The sequence below is a fragment of the Eublepharis macularius genome, chromosome 18, assembly GCF_028583425.1.
Source record: "Eublepharis macularius isolate TG4126 chromosome 18, MPM_Emac_v1.0, whole genome shotgun sequence".
NCBI lineage: Eukaryota > Metazoa > Chordata > Lepidosauria > Squamata > Eublepharidae > Eublepharis > Eublepharis macularius.
The window spans coordinates 40,703,910-40,716,675 of NC_072807.1; the positions used below are offsets into that span (position 1 = coordinate 40,703,910).

At 50.5% G+C, this 12,766-nt stretch overlaps 1 protein-coding gene and 1 long non-coding RNA gene across 2 annotated transcripts in view; both read left to right on the forward strand.

Annotated features, from left to right (window-relative positions):
• The first annotated feature begins 234 nt into the window (after nt 1–234).
• On the forward strand, nt 235–3,785 carry RSL24D1 (ribosomal L24 domain containing 1). The gene is made up of 6 exons (XM_055003071.1): nt 235–353; nt 490–603; nt 725–797; nt 1,627–1,690; nt 2,106–2,191; nt 3,435–3,785. The coding sequence occupies exons 1-6, from the start codon at nt 273–275 to the stop codon at nt 3,506–3,508; spliced, it is 492 nt and encodes a 163-aa protein (XP_054859046.1). The 5' UTR covers nt 235–272; the 3' UTR covers nt 3,509–3,785.
• Nucleotides 3,786–7,896: 4,111 nt separating this feature from the next.
• The window catches only part of LOC129345182 (uncharacterized), a 29,083-nt gene continuing 24,213 nt past the window's right edge, over nt 7,897–12,766 (forward strand). Inside the window, exon 1 of the long non-coding RNA XR_008598461.1 lies at nt 7,897–8,192. This is a non-coding gene — a long non-coding RNA (uncharacterized LOC129345182). The remainder of the gene's footprint in view (nt 8,193–12,766) is intronic.

A 12,766-nucleotide genomic window follows, 5' to 3' on the forward strand; every position in this document is an offset into this window, starting at 1 on the left:
AGGGGGCCGCTTCCTTCACGGCGGAGGCGCCTCGAGGGGCGGCGGGACGGGCTGAGCGGAGGCGGCCGCGCGGGGCTCCCTCGGGCCGGGGCTGGCTCTGGACGGCCGCCCGCCTCTCCCTCCGCCGGGCCCAGCAGCGCTGCGGGGCCGCCCCCGAGCCCTCCCGGCCCCGCCCCGCTCCCCCGCTCTAGGCGGCGCCGGGGCCAGCGAGAGAGACGCTTCCGCTTCCGGCCGGCGCGCTTCCGCTTCCGCGTCCCCTTCCGGCGCCAGCCATGCGCGTGGAGCGCTGCTACTTCTGCGCCGGGCCGGTCTACCCGGGCCACGGCGTCTCCTTCGTGCGCAACGACTGCAAGGTGGGCCGGCGGAGCTCGGCGGAGCTCGGCGGGGCCGGGGCGTGTCGGGGGCGGGAGGGGCGGCCTGGCGGTTGCGGCCCCTCCGCTGGGCCCGGCCCTGGCCACTGACCGGCGCCTCCGCCTCCGCCTCCCGCAGGTGTTCCGGTTCTGCAAGTCCAAATGCCACAAAAACTTCAAGAAGAAGCGGAACCCCCGGAAGGTCCGGTGGACCAAGGCCTTCCGCAAGGCGGCCGGCAAGGAGCTGACAGTGGTGAGCCCCGGGGACACCCCCCGTCCCCCCCCCCGGGCAGGCTGGCCTGCTCAGCAGCGCCGAGGGTGGGTGGGTCTCACAAGAGGCCCTCCGGGTCACTCTCCTGCTGTTGCCTCCGCAGGACAACTGCTTTGAGTTCGAGAAACGCCGGAACGAGCCCGTGAAGTACCAGCGAGAACTCTGGACGAAGACAGGTGTGCTCTCTCGCCTTCCGCCCAAGGGCGGCCTTCTTCGCTGCCCTCCACCTTCATTTGGGGCCGGCTGGCTGGCGGGTATCATCAGGGGCCGTGCCTGGATTCCCCAGGGTCGGCCTTGCCTTCGGTGTCGGGAATCTGCCCTTGGCTTTGGCTGCCTCCAGCATAGGGGCACATGTGGGGCTTTTCCTCCCTTGGACAAGCAGCCTGACACCCTCCAAGCAGCAGTTTCTGTTCTTTCAGGCAAAGTTTGTGGCTGTTATTACCAGCGAGGAAGAAAGAACAGCAAATAGGCTAATCTGTTGCACATCCCCTGCAAAAGGGCTTTGCATTACTGTCAGAAGACCTCCTTGAATACCCAGAACTGGGGCAGTATAATCCCCCCCGCCCCACAACTGGCTCATATTAGAGAATGTTTCTGTTCTCAGTGCTTCCTTTCCCGTTTTAGCCATCAGAATAACAGCCCTGCACAGTATCCAGTCAGGCTGTTGATTGCCTTAGGCTGAGGGCAGTGCAGGATCAGAGACTGCCCCACCAGCTCCTGGCCAAGGCAACATGTGAACCTGGGACTTTCCCAGTTTATAAACTGCAGTTTAAAATAACTCATTTTTGTAAACCACATAGGATAGGTTTACATATGCAGGCAGTCTAAATTGAGTAAATATAAATAGATACTTAAGCATTATGCTTCATTAGTTTTGTTTGTGTGTACACACGCACACACCAAATTTTAATTCCAGGATCAGAAATCTGAAACTCGAAACTGCTGCTGTTCTCACAGAATTTACGGAAAGTTTTTGTTAACATGACGGCCTCTTTGTTTTTCCAGTTGATGTAATGAAGAGAGTGGAAGAGATCAAGCAGAGGCGGCAAGCCAGGTTCATCATGAACAGGTATGGGGGCTGCTGGTTCCTTCAGGCTTTAGTTGAGCTGATCCCCGTCAGAGAGTTCTGTGCTTAGAAACAGCCCAGCTCCTGGGTGACGGTTGTTACTGATTCGGGACACTTTTCCTTCATTCTTCTTGGAAAGCTGCTTCCAGGCATCGGGGCCTGTCCTGAGCTTGGGGAGAAGCAGCTCCTTCTCAGGGTGAATTGGGAGCAGGCATGCTGGCACCGCGATAAGTGACGGAGGTATCCGAGTGCTGGATGTTCTCTGTGCGCAGCAGCTGTAGCTCATAGGAATAAACTCACTCTTTTTTGAATAATGGAAACTGTGTAACGTGCATATGTTTAAAATCTGTTACTATGGAATCACGACCTGTTTGCATTTGATTTTGGAATAAATAAATCATTTCCTCCCTCCTCCCAGGTTAAAGAAGGGCAAAGAGCTGCAGAAAGCTCAAGACATCAAGGAAGTCAAACAGAACATCCATCTAATTCGGGCTCCACACGCAGGTGAGGTCTGGAGGGGGGCGCAAGAAGGCTTGTAACCTTGTGTGCTACAGCTTGAAAGCAGCCCTTTCAGATGTCAGTGGTCAAACACAGATCGCCTGATCTGTAAGCTGTGATGCAGGCCACGTGTTGTCTTCAAGATTGGGGCCTGTGTGCCAACCCAGCTGTGCCTCCAAGTGAGCAAAAGGGGTCTTTTCATTGATTCCCATGAGCATTTGTAGAGAGAGTTTTCTTAGCCTAGGTGTTTGGTGAAGCAAGGGAGCCTACTTGGTTGAATCCCAGGCCCTTTTGTGTCGGGCTGACAGTAGTAGTGGCCTCTGCCAGGGCACTCCTCTCTTCCCAGAGTGCCTCTAGAGCAGTTCTCCAGCTATAAACTCAAATGCCACACACATTGGGTTCCTGCACACTCATGGGAGGAAGCCCCAGTGAAATCAAGAAGTGGACATGGGTGGGATTGAGCCTTACACAGGATACCATATGTAGCAGAACGAATGTGAAAGCTAGAACCTCATACGGGCTAGGGTGTGGAAGGTGGTTCAAAGAAAGCAGGCACATTGGCAGCGTGGTTGGTGGGAAAGAGAGGTCCTCCCATTGCTATGAATAGGAGGGGAGCCCCTCAGAGGTGCCAAGAGAAGAGCTTGGGCAGAAATCCTGGGCCTCCAAGGTCATATCCTCCTCCCGTTCTAATGAAGACATTGTGATGCCAACCCGAGTTCAGGGAGGCAGCCAGAACAGGCCGTGCTGTCATTCAGGGCCCTTCTCTCTGACTGCATGGGCAAGTGGCAACACAGACTGTGGGAAAAAATATTTCCCGTTGAAATAAGAGATTTATCTCTGCAGCCAGCAGAAAGGAAATGATTAGAACTTGTGACCTTAAAGGAAGCGAGCACTCGGTGTCCAGAACAGTCTGTAAGGATGAGCCCAGCGGTTAGAAATAGTTGGCTGCTGTAGGGGGAGGAGGCAGCTTCCAGGCCCTGCTTGTGGCCATTGCAGAGACATTTGGCTAGGTCCAGCACAGCCAGTTGTCTGCAGCTGGTGCTGAGAGCTTGTAGGAAGGGCCCTTATGCGGCTCCATTCCTTCTAGTGGAGCAGGCAGAAGAGAAGCTCCACGTACCTGAGATCCAGTGGCAACCAGCACCTGCTTTCTGTCCATGTAGAAACTGCGCACAGCCTTCTGTTTTTTGCAGTGCTTCTTGAATTCTGTAAAAAGGCCTGAACTGAAAAGAATCTTTTAAATTACTTTCAGGCAAAGCTAAACAGCTGGAAGAGAAGATGGTCCAGCAACTAGAAGAAGCAGTAGCCATGGAGGACTCTGCCTAGAGAGGCTGCCTCCGTCTCCAGATGGCACCCTGCCTAGAGGGCTTATCGTCACTCGTGTTTTCTCTTATTGACTTGGTGGGAAAATGGCCCTTTTGTCTGAGGCATGCTTGGTGTGACTTCTCCTTAGGATACAGGCTCAGTTGGGCCAGGCTCTGCAGCTGTCTTTCGAGGCACCTGTGGGAATGGCCTGTGTTGCAGACAGTGTGTGCCTTTCGTGTGCCTGTAGCTGAAATCCACTGAGCTCAAAGGGTTCTCTAATAAAGATGTTTGTAGGTGATCCTCGTGTCTAAGGTAATAGTTCAAGGAGGGAGGGAGAGGGGGTGTGGTGATCAGCTTTGTCCCCAGTGGTCTGTTTTCTGTAGTTTAGGAAAGGCTTTTATCTGGCCATGACCTCTCTGCCTGCAGCTATCCTCCCATCCCCAGCCACCGGCCAGCAGAGGCACAGCATCTCCAAACATGGGGGTCCCGTTCAACCTTGAGAGGCCTCCTCTCATCCTTGAATTTCTGTAAACCCTTTTCCAAGTCATCTAAGCTGTTGCCTCAACATCCTGTGGCAGTGAGTTCCACAAGTTGATTGTGCATTGGGGCAGAAGGTCTTCTTTTTGCCCATATGGAATCTGCAACCCCTCAGGGTCAGCGGTTGTGACCGCCATTCTGGAATGTGGGGAGGGCACGTTCTGGGTCCCTCCTCTTGGCATTTTGAAGCGGCCTTCTGGGGAGGGTTGGAGTTGGCCCTCTTGCACTGCTCAGGCCAGACCAGGTGCCAGAGGGGATGGCTGGCAGGGGCTCTCCAGGGCCCAGTAGGCATCTCTCATCAGCCGTTCGAAGGGAGAGGGGCTCATGGGGATGGGGCCCTCCTGTATGCTGGGTAGTGGCTCAGCCACTTAGCCAAGGCCCCTCAAAAGGCTCGCGGCCACTTAATGGGGGCACTCCAGACCTGAAGGGAGCTGATGAGCCCATGGCTGGCACCGTGTGCAGCTGCGAGTCAGAGCCAGTCCAGGAGCAGTCTGGAGCCAGTTTGAGTTGCAGGAGTGGCGTGTTGCCTGGCCTGTGTGCCTGACCACGGCTCCGGGGGCCCTTCTGCGGGCTGAGCTGTGCCCTGTGGAGGTGGGGCTGAGGGCAAGGGAAAGGCCCATCCTTGGCTAGCGTCCTGCGCTCCTGTCAGTCCCACGCTGGGAAAATGCCCTGGCCGGGCCAGAGGCCATCCTGGAGGGATACCTTGCCGCTTTCGCCGGCCCTCCTCCCAAGGCAGCCCAGCAGGGCACTCCGGAGCCACGTGGGCCACGGGTGGCAGCAGAGAGTGAGGGCCTGGCATGGACGAGGCGAGAAGTGGGGGATGCGCAGGCGGGAATGGGTCGCACAGGGCAGGGCTGCCAGTGCTGAAGAGGAAGCAGGCAGGGCGCGCTGCTGTTGCAAGCTGCCCACTTTCCGCAGTCACTGCATTTGTCCTTGGAGTCCTGGTGGGCTCTGCTGATGCCCATTCCATGGCCAGCACAGCAGCAGCAGAACAGGAGGTGCAGTCCGGATTCAAGTGCGCTGGTGAACCTGCCCGGCCAGCCTAGGGGCTTCTTCTTGAGTGGGATTCGATGACTGAGCGAATGGTGGCCTCTCCTCAGTGGTGGAATGGGGGGGGTCTTTGTTCCCCCCTTCTCACCCCCCCACATACACACCTTCTCCCATGATAAGCGAAGAGGGGCCTTTGGGCTGCCTGCCTGTTCCACCTCTTGGCCTTTTGGTCCTCACTGATACAATCTTAACTGATCAGAGGGCCAAACGATGCCTTCAGCTATCCTTTAGCTATGGGCTTAATACTAAATGTTCAGACAGGCAAATACGCTGTTTCTAAAGTAAGGAAAAGGCCATGCTGGGGTGGAAATAGGCTAATTTCCTTAAGTAAAAATCAGGTCTAGAAGCAGAGGCTGATTTTCTGGTGGGGCCAAAGCCCCTCTGCAGTCTCAAGCTGCGTGTGAAAGGTGCAGTGCGCTGAGGGAAGTAGGCCTTGTGCCTTGACAGCTTAATGCACTGCAGATGGACCCCCTTTTGAATGATGCGTTTCCACCCATGAAAGCAATACTGCTGTGCATTACGTTGGAGAGAGCAAATATTTCTAGTTTTTCAGGAACATGGCTTAGAAGCATGCCAAATGCAGATCAGTGTGGTTTTATCATATCAGTAGTCTGAGAGGAGAGCATGTCTAATTCAAATGGAAAGCCCATCTCTTTCTCTTTCTATGCACGTTCCGATTGAGCTCAGTAGCTTGATGCCCTTTGCAGCACTCAGCTGCTTTTCATGAGTCGTTTCCAAATCGCTGCTAATGAGATGTCAGGCCAGGACAATTGTTTCCATTTTGTTTTTAAAAAAAGGCAATGTGTAAAAGCCGTAAGGAATGCCAAAGAGGTGGCCTGTGGAGATCAGAAGAATCCTGCTCCCGGAGGCTCCTTCTTACAAACAAAGGGAGGGAGGCTGCAGTCTTGTTGCTGTTTGAGCAGGAACTGGGCTGCAGTTCCTAGGCAGGATTTGTGCCCCTCGGCCACTGCAAACCAGGCAGGGGGGGTCATATCCAGATTAGGAAGTTGCTTTATGTTTCCTAGTTTGGTCTCATCATTATGCCAAGAGACCAAGGGAGCCCCCTTTGCATTTTGCAGAGGATCTTTAATGTCAAGATTATGCTAGAGAGTTCTGTCCCACCCCCCCACCCCCCGCCTGCCAGCAATTCATAGGCACTCCCCGGGGTATGAAAGAATCATTTGCCTTTCCCAGCCCAGGGCACAGGCAGTTTATAGCTAATAACCCAAGAGTGGATCCGTCAGCACTTAATAATTAAGCAAAGGACCTATTTGCAAGAGCAAATAGAACGAATTGTCTTATGGAATGAAAGCAGATGAAGTTTTTGAATGAACTGATTTACTCTGTTCCTGTCTAGTGGTCGGCAACTATAAATACTGGCAATTTTGTGAAGGCTTTTGAAGAAGCGATGTTGCAGCGAAACGGGGTCCCAACGTAGCCTGGCAAACCCGTAGCCATTCTCCTGCCGGGAGTAGCCCCCGGGTTGCACTTGGGTGCTCCTCGGCGGAGAAATCATTGCCAGCATGCTTACAACTGCGGTTTTGATGATTCATGCCTGTAAATAAGATATCAAGCGTTGAAGTTTATAAAAGGATTTAAATTTTGCAGCACAATGGTCTGTGTGGCTTTGCTTTCTTTTTTCCCTAGTTTATGGCTAATAACCCAAGAGTGGATCCTTCTGCACTTAATAATTAAGCAAAGGACCTATTTGCAAGAGCCAAGCAAAACATGGCATGTACGGAAAGAAATGATAAGTACAGCAGCCCCGCCACAAACGGACCTGTAAATAAAGTAGAACGTGCGTGGCTGCAGGGTACAAAGGCCGAGCAGTTACAATGATAATTGATATAAATAGGTGGTTGTGAAATAGCGATACAGCACACAAGGTTCCCCTCCTCAAAAGGAACATATCAGTTGTGGAAACACCACATATTTCCTCCAATGGGCTTACGGTAGTAACAAATCCATTGCACCATTATTATTTCAGCAGAAGTAAATTCAGTTCAAAGGCAGTTACAAGTCCAATGCACAACTCTCATTTCACTGAAGTAACTCCAGTTCACTCCCTGAGAGAAGCACTCCACACTTGTTTCGAAGCAGCCTTCCTCCGAGTTCCATCTTACGATTCCAAGCACTTTAGTTACAATTCTACGTGCTTTCAAGTTTCAAATAAACAATGATAAAAGGTTCCCACATGGAGGGCAGTTACAGATGTACATGATCACATAATGAAACAATTTAGTGATTAGAAAACTGAAAAGAAACCAGAATTGATTTACGTCCAGCTCGCATGAGGGCCTCGGCTCACTCCTGTGTATTTGCAGGGCCGAACCCAGGTGCACTTTCCGCTTTTTTCATGCAATGATAGCGCTCGTGTTGATCCCGCTGTTACCAAAAGGCATTCACATTCCCACCCAAATAGCATCTGTGTGGCGCTATCGTCAGTTCGCATGCCTGTGAAAAAGCACGATACAGGGAGGAGCATTGCCTACGGTCGCTGCTGACAAAAGAACATTCACACCCTGCCCTTTTAAAAACTGGTTAAGATTTGCACTATATCGATGTTGCAATAGCTTGCAACTAGAGCCCTCCTACCCCATTGCTGCCTGTGATAGGCTGAGGCTGCCTGCCCCAGCTCCCCCCCTCCCCCCCCAGCCTGGTTTGCTTGCGATTCAACAGGGGGAGGGGGGAGGGGGGAGCGCCCACTTTTCTTCGTAGTAAACACTATTTTGAAACAGTGGCAGGCTGGGGGGGGGGGAGGAATCTTAAGTGAGCGGTCCCCCCCCCCCCCGTTTTTTTTTCTTCAGGAGAAATCAGATAAATCAAGCTAATTGAAACCAAGCCGGGAATTAAGCATCCATTTTTTTGTACTACGGATTGAAAGCTCTACGCTTGTCCCTCCCTTGGTCTCTGTTAAAATCACCAGAGACATTTTGAAAAGAAGGGAGGGTGTGTGTGTTTTGCCTCTAGCTTCTAAACGTTCTCATGCATACAAAAATAGCGCAAAAGAGGCGTTTCCAAGCAGGAAAAACGGAAAAGGCCGTTCTCAATGGAAGTGCAACCATGACGGGAGAATGATGGAATTGAGTGGAAGGATTGCGAGAATGTGTGAACAGCGGTGAGTATAGAGCCACAGTAGCGATAAAGTGGCGCAAATATAAGAACGTGTGGATTCAGCTCAGGGGATGTGGCACACCGACTGGAACTGACAAGCAGTCTGCTTTCTTTCCTTTCCGCTGCAAAAATGCCAGTTCATTATGACCTGGTAAAGAGGAAAAGCTTTTATTTTATGAAATAAGGGGAGAGTTTCAAGGAAGTAAAAACACTCTGAGCACTCTTTTATACCTTGTGCTATCTGAGAAAAAGCCAAGTGAAACTTTCTTCTTCCTCTTGAACCGCCTTTATCGGCTTCTGCTGTCTTGCTGTCTAAGCTATTCTCTGCACAGTTACTCTCAAGGCCAAGGAACTAAACTGCTTTGTGTTTCAAGCTAGCAAGAAAAATGGCTGTGCTTTTGCTCACAATTCTCCCCTTAGAAGCTAAGCATTAAGTGGAAGCTACTGCTTCTTTTACGTTATAGCAAGCTCTGTGCTGGGCTTAAGACTGAATTGCCTGAGACAAGCAAAGTCTGGTAACTGACATAAGGATATGAGTGTGTTGGTGCGAACCAAGAGGCGCACAGAGTCCAGAGATTAGGAGTACATTGCACACAACAATTTATACAAATTAAAAGAACGGAGATTCTGAGCACGGCCCCCTATGGCAACACGAGGAGGCGTTCATCCAGGGAGCCCCACCAAGGAATGGAAAGCGGTTGCTTTGTTGCCTCCCAGTTCTGTACTGCTTTTTCAGCTGATAAAATGTGGTTTATCTCAGCAGAATTACTGGGGATCTAAGTACAAGCAATCTTTATCTATTAAATCACATAACCCCACCCACCCTTGGGCAGCCAGTAAATAATCTAAGCCCAAAGGGTTTTGTAATGCTACCATTCGCATTCGAGTTACTTCCCCATTTCATGGCTGCTAGAGTATGGTTAGCAAACCTTTCAGCAAAAAGGCTTAGACCACCTCCATCTTTTCAGTACTGTATGATGGGAGAAGTCATTCCGTACCTAACTCCTCCTGAAATGACACGGTTAGCATCGATACCACATCGACCCTCAGGCATGAACGCGCAAGATCTCCAATGTCTAGGTTTCCCTTGTGGGAGTTGACGGGTAACCCTGAATAGTGGTAGGAGAAATCCTTCGTAACATCCGTATTAATCCATACCACCTGTGTGGCAGCCACTTATAGGCTTTCCTGCCACAAATCCACCATTCATTACCATTTTCTACCACCCCATTTTGGCAGAGTTTAAGGCAGGATATTCTTTTTGGACATTAAGAAGGAGGCATTTTCAGAACCTTTTATTTTAAAACAATAAACAATGAATGAAATGTTTGGAAAACAAACAGCATACACATAAAATAAAATCAAACAAAAATATCAGAATAGTAAAACTACATATTTCCCCTCTCTGTCCCCACAGATACTTAAGATACTTTACCTACTGCCTTGAAAGGCAGGGAAAGAAGCAGTTGTCAGGCTATCCCGCTAAGCTCATTTGCTATTTCCTGCAAACCAAAGAGAGATGTTTGAGTTAGCATCATTTAGATTAGAGGCATTATGTTGTAAGCATATCAGTCCTCAGGGGGCTGGGGGGAAACAGACTGGTTGGTGTGTACCTAGGGGATTGCTTCGTGCTTCCAAGTAATGTAGCTTAGCCATGACCATTCTGATTCAGCTGTACACTTTTGGTAGGTTATAGGATTTTCAAACCCAGCAATTTCACTCAAGTTTGAGGAAATCCACTTCCAATGCATACAGTAATCCGACTAGTTCTATGGCCTGGGCATAGAACTATGCCAGGGCACATGTTCACAGATCCAACAATGACTAAGAATAAAGGTAGCACAGAAATTGTAGTATGTTGCTTCGTACATATTTGGTGTAACTGAGAGCCCCCCGCCAAACATGGTTAGAAGAGCCATGAGAGTCAGTTTTATTTTGTAGCCTGAGTGGGTCTTTTACACCCATAACATTTCCATCAGCCTGTGATGAGGACATTTGGTGGCTGATTTCAAAGTGCACCAGATCAGCAAATGAAACCTTTCAGATGGGCAAGAACGCTTGGGTCTTTTGAAGCGAGATGCGGCGAAACACCCCCTCCTCCAGTGCCTCAGGTCCCAGCCAAGGAACCGCATCCAACACTATTTATTATGCATAACTGGAAACCTTGCCAATTTCTCTCATTCTCTGAAATCAGTAATTGTATTTTATTTTAATGTAGCAAGCACCAAACAAAATAAATCCATTTCTACCGAATGCTTAAAAGAGAAGCCATAAATCAGTTGTTTTGCTGTAAACTCTAGGGAGTGTCGAACAGACCTTAAAAATGGCAGCGGTTAAATTTTATATGAATAGAATCTTTCTTTTGTTCTGCATGTCACAGCTTCATTTCCCTTCCAAATACTGCCTAGCCCCATTAAAAAAAGATGTTTCAGGCAGTTGTTGATCCTTCCTGCCTAAAACAACCTGGCTGGCCCCACAAACCCCGAGCCCTTGCCCGCAGTGTGCCATTTTGCCTCATGTTCACGATACTCGTAAGGGGGAAGGGCCAGGATCCGAGGCTGACCTTCATTGCGGCTGCTGTACAGCTGGTTTTAGAAAAAGGCCTTGTGTGGGGGAGGCCCTAGAGGAGCCCCGCCCTGTGAAAATCAGGGGGGGGGTGCCTGGACGGGGGCGGAGGCAGAAGGGGTGTTCAAGGCGGAGCCAGTCTGCAGACTTGGACTGTCTGGGGCAGTGAGTTTGCTATAATCATCAGAAGGCAGCAGCCTGTAAACTTTGCCATGTTTTCTTTTTTAAAACCACATGCACAATTTTGGAAGATAACATTCAGTTGAAGATTCATTGGATGGGAGAACCACAAAAAAGGGGTATGAGAAAAATGGGGCAAATAGTCTGCCCTTTCAGAAAGGAAAACACCAGCAAGCAGAAGGGGAGAGCCAGTTTGGTGTAGTGGCTATGAGCGGCAGGACTCTAATCTGGAGAGCTGGGTTTGATTCCCCGCTCCTCCACTTGAAGCCAGCAGGGTGACCTTGGGCTAGTCACAGCTCTCTGGAGCTCTCTCAGCCCCACCCACCTCACAGGGTGTTTTGTTGTGGGGATAATAATGACATACTTTGTAAACCCCTCTGAGTGGGTGTTAACTTGTCCTGAAGGGCAGTATATAATCGAATGTTGTTGTTGTTGTTATTAAGGGAGTTGGTACTCGATCAGTTGATCCCAACACCCAAACGTCTGCTCCTGCATCTGAAATGAGGGCGACAACCAGGTCGAGCCTGTTGGGGAAACACACTTTGTGTGTGCAGCCTCAAGAGGGGAGAGCAGCAACCTCTGGCTAGCTGAGAACACCTGGGGATGGGGGTGGCTACGAGGGAGGGAGCTTCTCAGCTGTCGCTCAGACTTCTTCCTGGGGGAGGCCGGCCTCAGCTCTCACCCCTCTTTTGCTGGCATTCCACACATGCAAAATGTACCCCATTGGTGTCTGGGATTAGTTCTGGACTGGCCCTGAGTGATGCTGGTTTTAATGATGATGATAAACGAAACTGGGGCAGCACACTGGCTGGTGGTAGGTGGGAGTTAATTTATTGCAACCAGTTAATTTATTGCAACCAGTCTTACCAGTCCATTTTCCAGGATGCAAGGGCAAGATGTATGAGGTTTCAGTATAATATTGACGCAGACATGGGGATCAGCTTCTGTCTCCTCTTTATTTGTGAGTGTCAAAAATATTGGGGAAAGACCATCCCTCTTTCCAGTGATTAAATGGAAACAATGAAGACCGGATGAAAGTCCGGCCACCAACGTGGCACTCTGTGGATTTCTCAGGCTGCATCCCTCTCTCCAGTGCAAGACCTTTGAGATGGCAGAGTGCCAAATGCAGCTCTTTCTCTCTCTGGGCGATACCTGTTGACAGGACAAGTGATGTATCTGACCATAAAGCAGCGACGTCTATTTTGCAGTCTGATTGACACGAAACTGGTCACTCGTGTAATGAGTATTCTGGACCTCCCCCAGGGCATATCTTGGCTGGAAAACATGTTTCTTTCTCAAAGAGGTAACAGCGGAATCAGAGCGGACATCACTTGAAGGCCAGTTTATGCCGGGTCTCACAGGAAGCGAAAAGCTTGAGTCAAACAGGTGTTCCAAGGATATGGGGGAGGAGGAAGTGAGGAGAGAGCCCCAGAGCATGTGCAGAGTCCACTGAGAAATGCCACCCAGCCCTCTCACCTCTGGATTGAAGCATCAGCACGGAGGCTTCTGTGGGCAAGGACTGTCTGTGGGAGTGGGCTTTCTCAATGCTGTACTTGGAGCCAAACTAGAAGAGAGATCTGTGAGCTTCCCAACCAAAAACAATGAAGTTGGCAGCCCCAGGGGGCCACATTTTAGGGTAGGGGAAAGGGCGCTTGCCTTTCCTCCCAGGTCCCTCCGCAATGTAAGTTGCCTGCCCATGCAGAAAAGGGCAAGATCTCAGGATCTGCACTTAGCAGGGCTTAGCTTGGCACAAGGACGACGTGTGCTGCCACTGGGTAACTTTGCCCCGTTTGCATCTCGACTCTTACATTAAACCTAATTTTCCTTGCTGCC